Source organism: Rousettus aegyptiacus, unplaced genomic scaffold (genome assembly GCF_014176215.1).
Source record: "Rousettus aegyptiacus isolate mRouAeg1 unplaced genomic scaffold, mRouAeg1.p scaffold_m13_p_2, whole genome shotgun sequence".
Classification (NCBI taxonomy): Eukaryota; Metazoa; Chordata; class Mammalia; order Chiroptera; family Pteropodidae; genus Rousettus; species Rousettus aegyptiacus.
This window is the reverse complement of record NW_023416295.1, coordinates 23,567,615-23,575,316: the sequence shown is the minus strand read 5'-3', so window position 1 is coordinate 23,575,316 and position 7,702 is coordinate 23,567,615. Positions and strand designations below refer to the sequence as shown.

The 7,702-nt window shown below is 53.1% G+C and overlaps 1 protein-coding gene across 4 annotated transcripts in view; it reads left to right on the top strand.

Moving 5' to 3' along the window:
- Nucleotides 1–1,121: 1,121 nt before the first annotated feature.
- NRP2 (neuropilin 2) overlaps nucleotides 1,122–7,702 on the top strand; it is a 114,086-nt gene continuing 107,505 nt past the window's right edge. For 2 of the 4 annotated variants that reach the window (XM_016135090.2, XM_016135089.2), the window contains exon 1: nucleotides 1,122–2,060. In XM_016135090.2, coding sequence (XP_015990576.2) covers nucleotides 1,988–2,060 — 73 coding nt within the window. In that variant the 5' untranslated portion in view covers nucleotides 1,122–1,987. The remainder of the gene's footprint in view (nucleotides 2,061–7,702) is intronic. The other 2 variants (XM_016135087.2, XM_016135088.2) reach the window with 2 other exon arrangements.

Genomic DNA, 7,702 nt, shown 5'->3' with positions numbered 1-7,702 from the left:
AATGGGATAGTCAGATGCGTGTGTTTCTTGTCACCAAAACTTTATTTTTCTTAATCTGCAAAGTAGCTGAAAAGGTATATGCAGGGTGTTGTTTAGATAGTTCCTGTTAGAGTCTTTATGATAATGTAGTAATAGGTGCCTAGTGAAGCAAGGCAGTTTGAAATCCACGAAGCATCCTCAGAAACAAAGATACAAGTGTTTCCCCAACTGTTAGCTTGCAGCTCCCTCTAAACAGTTTTCACCCTCCATTTTAAAATAGTTAGCATAATGCTGTGTTTTTTTCCCCTCCCCACGTTGTGGCCATATTTCCATGGGGAAAATGTGAACAAAAGTAGTTACAGTACCATTTCGAGAAGGCTTCATGTATCTCTGTACTTTTTTGGAGGGGTGGGGGGGGGGATACAATTTAATTACCTGAACAAATTTTTTGAAGAAAGTCCTCTTCTAATAGTCATAAGTTACGGACGCAGGGAGAACTAAATGATCACCTAGAGAGGAGGGGGATTTGTTTGGGACACAACAAAGGATCTGAGTAGTAAACGCAGGGTGTTTAGGGTTTTATTCAGCTGGAGCTGAGCGTGTGTGCCGCCGCCACGCACTGCTGCCTTGTGCGAACGCATGGCCGAGCTGCCGCCTGGCTCCCCACTCCAAACACCTTACGCCACCCAACTCCTCTTGTAACGCCATTGCGCGTGGCATTGTGTTGGGTTCTCCATGTGTGGCATCGAAGTCAGGGAATTTGGTGGGGACGAGGAATTCCCCCCGCTTCGCGCGCTGTCTCCCTCCGGCGGGGGCGACGCGGCCAAGGGCAGCGCGCCCTGGAGATTCCCGGGGGCTCTCCCTCTCTGGGGCATTACGCACAGGCGGCTCCGCGCAGCTAGGCGCAGAGGAGCCCACGGTGGGCGGGAGGTGCTGGGTGGAGAGGGGCTGCTGGGTGGGAGCTGCTTTAACTTTGATCCGGCCGCCGCCGGAGGGAAGCCGCCGCCGCCCCGCCCGAGCTGGGTGCCGCGGCGCTCGGCTCTGCGCCGCGCGTCTCCGCGGCTGCCTCTTTAATCAGGAACACAGAAGGGGCGGGCCCTGAGCTGGCGCGTAATCGGATAGCTCTGCCGCGGCTCTGACATCCACATGCTGCTCGGCCTGAAAAGGCAGGGGGGAGCCGGAGGGGAAGCAGAGAACGCGAGCGAGGCAGCAGCCCGCAGCCCGCCCCTAGCACATCCTCAGACGCGCAGACACTCGGCGAGGCGCTGGGCGAGGTGGAGGTGAAGGCGGGCGCGAGCGAACTCGGAGAGGGGCTCGCTCACTCCTAGGCGATCCCAGTCTCCGCCGCACCACCAGCAGCAACAGCAACAGCAGCAGCAGCAGCAGCAGCTTCCTTCCTCAGACTCCCCTTGTGAAGCTGGCCAAGCGGGTGTAGCCGTTTGGGGAGGCTCCCGCTAGGGGAACCCGGCGAGGGCAAGAGCCGGGCGGCCGCCTCCCACTCCGGCCGTCCGGCGGTGGGTGCCTCCGCCCGCGCGTTGGTCCCAGATTCTGGGAGATGTGTGTCAGTTTACGCCTTTGAAATCACACAGCTGCCTGGGGGCCGTGTGATGCCCAAGGCAAGTCTTGGCTTTTATTTTTATTATATATCTATATATATTTTTTACCCTTGGCTTTCGGGAAATATTCGTGATGTTGTAGGATAAAGGAAATGATACTTTGAGGAACTGGAGAACATAAATCCGTGTTTTGTTTTTAAGAGAGGAAACCCGTCCCCTCTTCCCGCTTGCTCCCTTTTTTGCTGATTTCAAGAGCGACCCACCTCCTGGTGAGGTGGGGATCCAGCAAGAATAAAGGTGAAGACGGGCCGCCGGGACCGAGGAGGGAAACACTGACCATTAGAAACCTTTGCGGAAGACACTGTAAGGAAGAACATAAGAGCAAGAAAAACACAGACTTACAATTATACAAGAAATCTACACATCCACCTCTGGAGAGAGCTTTCTCCAAAATGGATATGTTTCCTCTCACCTGGGTTTTCTTAGCTCTCTACTTTTCAGGACACGAAGTGAGAGGCCAACCAGGTAAGCCCCTGAAAGTTTTTTCTATTCATTTCAACGTGCTCCCTTTAAAAGCAACTGCTAATGCAGGGGGGGGGGGGTGGTGCAAACGTAATGTCATAGGAGGGTCCCTCAATACTGAATAATTTAGAGAGGTCCCAGCCGGCCCTCCCTACACCATCGCTGCAGCTAAAACCCAACTTTTCTCTCCTGCTAGGAGTGTGTGGGTGTGTGTGTGTGTGTGTTTTGAAACATAGAATTTGGCGGTGTTCAGATGTCACATATGGACTGAATCAAAGGTTTAAAAATACTACAAAGCCTTTGCATTACAGTTTTTGGGAATTTTTTTCCCTGTCTTGAAGCAGAGCACATCTCCCTTGAGTTTCTTCAACCTAGCCAGCGAAATATAAATCATTTGCATTCCCTCCGCTTAGCTACATTGAGCAATGTTAACTGAAGGGCTTGGGAAAGACAAGAGCCTAGTTCTGGTTTTCCAGTGCTGTAGAATCTTTGCAGAATGTGTGGATACTCCTCAAAATCACAGGGTTTGGGCTAATGGAGCAAGTTGGCTTGTGACTGAGCTTGGGGCTTGAGGCTTGGGGCTTGGGGCTGGGCGCTGCTGGCAACTGAAGCGGTTAATCGTCCCTGCTCTCTTTCATGCATCCATGTGTTTTCTGGGAAAGTAAATCATGTGTTCTTTTAAAAATTATTATTAGATAAAACAAACTGCCTGGCCCTCCAAGGTCTCTCATTCTTATGAAGTGGTTAGAAACTTTTGAGTGGAATTTGTTCTCAACCACTGCCAAAAAGGGTATGTGGACTGAATACAGAGATAAGCACTGCAAGGCCCAGAACGTTTGGGGCCAGTATTTATTTGCCTGTGTTTGGGATGTGGGGTCTGGCTACTGACGGACCCCTGGTTTCAGGGAACCCAGTGGGGCTTGTCCTTCCTTTGCCACACCACTCTCCAGGGTGGCCTCTCTCCCCTCTGAGAACAGTGTCTGGAATCTGACAGAACTCTTAGAAGCTGCTACAGGTGATTGAGAATGGGAAGCCATCTATGGAGGAAGGAGGGAAGAGAGGAGAAAAAGCCCTCACCCGGAGGCACTTCCAAGGCTATGGCGGCAGTGGTAGGGCTAACCTCTTGCAGCCTCCTGGACACCTCCCCCATCACAACCAGCCCTAGGTCCAGTGGGAGCCTGTTTTGACTAAAGGGTAAGCTTTGAGCCTGGTTCTCACCTCCCAACTCATGCACACATACTCCACTTTAAGCTTGGGTGTTTATTCGAGCGGGAGGAAGATTCACGAATGCCCTTGCTTATCCAAATCCACACGTTTGCTGCACCTTCTCTGTCACAACTGGTCTTTAGAGCAAGGGCAAATCCTATTGGAGATGGGTGTAGGTCCCATTTGGGCAGATTTCCCGTGTCTCCCCATTCCATCCTGCCTTAATTTTAAGTTCCCAGTTTGAAGCGAAATTAGATTACCTCCCGCAGACCTGGAGGCTGCATAAATTATATATGTTTTATAGGATTTGCTCAGTGTATGTGTGTGTGTGTGCATGCGCTAGAGAGCGCGGTGAGGATGCCCACGGAATGTTATGTATTCAGGCACGGTATTTGGTAGGCCCTGGTGCGCGAGTGCGCGCACACACCGGCACACACACAGATACACACACACACACACACACACACACACACAACTTAAGGTTCAGTGTGCTGTGCAGAGTGGGAGGGGTCGTGAACACTCAGGGGCCATCTCCTACCCCAGATGTTCGCACATCTGTCTCTGAGCGCTGAGTTAAGTGTGTACGTGTGTGTGCGACACCCGCTCGGACCCACTCCGGCTCCGCCACCTGCCTCCCGCGCTCTCTGCAGAGCCCCCTCCCATCCTAGCCCCAGGCCGCGCTGCGTCACTTCAAAAGAAGCCCAGAGGCGCGGGGCGCAGGGCAGGTCACCCACTACGAGGCCGCAGGCTGCCTCGGATGCGGGGTGGGACCTCCTGGTGGGACGCGGAGCTAACACCACCCGGGGCAGATAATCTCCAGCCTCCCGAAAAGGCGATGGCAAGTCGCGGGCTGCTAGGGCTTTCCGTCGGAGCAGCCGACTGGCACACGGGCAGCTGGCGGCGGGTGGCAAAGGGTGAGGCCCAGCGAGACCTCTGACTCACCCGGTGCGCGCCGGCCAGGAAGAGTCCCGGCCCAGCCGGCGGCAGCGGCGGCGGGAACCCATCCCGAGGAGTCAAGGCAAAGGGAGGGCGGAAGGTGCAAGCAGAAGAGCAATAGAGCAAATAACCTTGCGGTGCGCGGCCTCTGGGACTGGCTGGCGGCGGGGAGGCCGCGTGGGCGTAGCGCCCTAGGCTCCCCTACTCTTTGCCACGCCGCATGGCCAGATTGCAGCGCCGCTGCCTTTCTGCCTTCCTCCTGCTGGGGCTCAGGGACTCGGGACCGCTTTGCGGGCGCTGCCTGGAGCTCCCCCTCCTGCCTCCCGCTTTCCACTCTACTGCATCCTCCCTGCCCCCCGCCGCCGCTGGAGAGCCGGCTCTGAAGGGCTGAGGCCCGGGACCCGCGGGGCTGGGGATGTGAGCACTGGCCGAGCTCGGTGGCGGGAAGCTGGGGTGGGATTTCGGAGCCGAGGGCGGAGAGAGACGGAAATGAATCAGCTGGAGCCGCGAGAAGGCGAGCAACTTGCACGGCCTCTAGTAGCGCTGCGCGCCAAGCGCCCTCCGGTGCGCTGGAACAGGTGAAGTGCGCGCGGCTCGCGGGCATCCACGTGTTCGGGGACGTGGTGGCCCCTAGCCAACCCCACCTCACCCCACCCCCTAGCGCCATCTCTAACGCCGCATCGATTTGTTTGGGCTACGCAGCAGAAACAGAGCCGAGCGATCCATAAACATTCTATTAGGCAAAAATATTCCCAGCGAAAGCCAAAGCAAGGCTCAAGCCTGCGCAAAGTTGGCCGCCTCTGACTCCTCCAGCCTGGTCCCCTCCGCCTCCTCCTGACTTAGGACACCCCCAAGGAGAAGCTTGCGGCATTTCCTCGACACCGCCCGTTGCCAGAAAGTTAAGTCGCGGCTGCAGTTCCCTGCTTGGAAGAAACCTCTGCAGTCGCCGGCGACTTCTGTCTCCCCTCCTCCGCCACCTCACTCTTTGCTTTCCCACCTGAGAAAAAGAAACATTCACGGCCAATGCTTCATTTTCATTGACTGATTTCTTTTTAATATCAACACAAGTTAATGGAGGAGAGGCGAGCTGTGATTAAGCGGTTGTCCCCACCCTTCGCCAAGGGCTGACTGCTACGCAGTTTTTCCCACCAGGTTCCTGGACGCCCGGCTACTGGTGAGGGGGCGGGGGGGGGGGAGTGGGCACCTGCAGACCAAATATCTCGGGGCTGGCAGGGGATGGTTGCAGAAAGAACTGGTCGACTCCCTGGGAATCAAGGGGGTGTGGGAGTGCGAATCAGCTTTCCAGGCCAAGCTTAGGAGAGCCGGCTCATCCTTGTCGCCACTTCTGCGGCTCCGGTTGAATTTGCAAGGGGAGGGGATTGACGCTCCGGTTTATTGGCGTGTGCTCACTGCTCGCCTCCCTTCCTCCCTCCCTCGTGCTCCCTTCCTTTCGGTTTCAGACTGAGAGAGCCCCCTGGCGCTAGCCATTCCCTGGTAGCGCCTGGCCACGAAACTCGCCTTTGCTACAGTTAACCGTGGTTCACGGGGTACTTACGTTATGCTCAGGAAATCATTCAGGCCCTGACAATGGATTTCTCCAGATGATAGCAACTCCCAGCCCCAACGTCCACATCGCCTGAGGCCAAAAGAAGTCGGACCCTTAACCAACCCTACCCATCCCCCCCCCCACCCTCGCCTCCGCCTGGAGAGCTTTGATCTGTGCTTAGGTTTTAACACCATTGCCATGGACACGGCAGACGCGGTCAATTCAACCTTCTGTCTGAACTGGATGATCAGATAAGAGGTGTAAATTGGCTGTGGGAGACAGGTCTCGGTTCAAACAAATCCTGAAAGAGAAGCGATGACGGTCTAGGCGCCGGATAAGAGTTTGAAGAGGGGTTCTCTTTTAGCTTGTCTCCCCCCAAATACGGTATAATTATGAGCAGGCACAATAATTTGCAAAACTATAAATTCCTAGATGCTACGCAGACAGTTTGCTCTAGGCTCTGGGGACTGGTCTCATGCCCACATTCATTGGGTGCCCAGTAAACTTTACCCCATAAACTGCCACTGGAGGTAGTGAAACTGTTGCCAACACAGCACACAGTGCAAAACAGTGGGAAGAGGAAAGCTCTGCATGAGGGCTGCAGGGCAAGCCCCTTCTTGTCCAAGATGTGGCTGGTAGAATTGTGAATGCCCAGGCAGCACCACCGGTTTGGACTTTCATGGCATTCTGTGGAGCCTTCAGATGAAGCCACAGAGCACCCACCTAGCGAAATGAAAGGCAGGAAGGCTGCATGCAGTGACTGGAACCCTAGGCTATCCAGACAGGATTCCTGCTATCTGCCGAATGGCTTTCCACCCCTGCTATTGAATGTGAAGTTCACACTGGCAATGACAAGTCAGTTCCTATCTTCACGGTATAGAAAAGGCTAAGAGCCCAAATGCCAGTTCATATGCATTGAATTGAGAGGCATGAATGCAAACAACAGTTGCAGGGGGCGGCAGGCTGTCAGTGGGGAGAGACACCATGGACTAGATGATTCTGAGTACCCTGCCTGGTCTTTTTCATTTCACTCAACTGCTCATTAAAGCAAGAGAATGAGCTGACTTTTCTTGACCCAAGTGTGGCACAATTCTGATTTGACAGAATTTAGAGCCAGGTTCATTGGTAAAGAGTTTTCGGAATATATTCCCTGAAAGTCCAGTTTGGAAAGACTTTAGGAAATAGAGATGTGATTTTCTTTCTTTCTTTTTCTTTTTTTTTTTTTTAAGGGTAACGCAGAAGCATAATACCTTTTTAATTTTTTGCACTGACAAGAAGGGACTTGAAAAGTGACATCTGGGAAGTAGTTTGTAATATCATTAACATATTTGAGGTATTATATCATCTGACCCATCACTTGCCACTGGACAATCTTTGAGGCACCCTCCTTGAGTGGCAGACATGTGTTTGATCCCTAGTAATTAGTCTTTGTACTGTTCCTTCCAGGTAAGAAATTCACTTTTTTGTTTTTTCATTAACCCGTTCCTGGGAAATACTGTGGAAGTTTGTCCTGGAGAGCCTGCAGCATTTTTCAGAGCTTTATCTGTTTTGGTGAGAAATAGCCTAGAGGCTTAATGGTTTCCTTACCTAACAGGATTCTTTGGAGTTGGATTCCTAGACACAGTGGCCTTGCAGTGTGGCTGGCCCTCCAGGAGAAAGCATCTTCTAAAGGTTTAGGAAGCTGTCAAGTTTAGATAAGGCTGAGCTCCGATCCTATGGGACCTTGGTTGTATTAATAAGGAGAAATTAATTTTTAACCACTGGGAACATTGCCAAATTATGTGACCTTTGGCAGACCAGCTGTGCTATAAAAATAAATCCCCCATTTCTGAAAATGCTGCTCCTATCCAGTAGAACAATAACAGCGTGGCATTTAGCATAGACTAAGAGTGGGGTTGAGAAGAAAGGAGAAAAATGGGAGTTGTCAACAGAAAACGCTCCGATGTTGTGACACAGC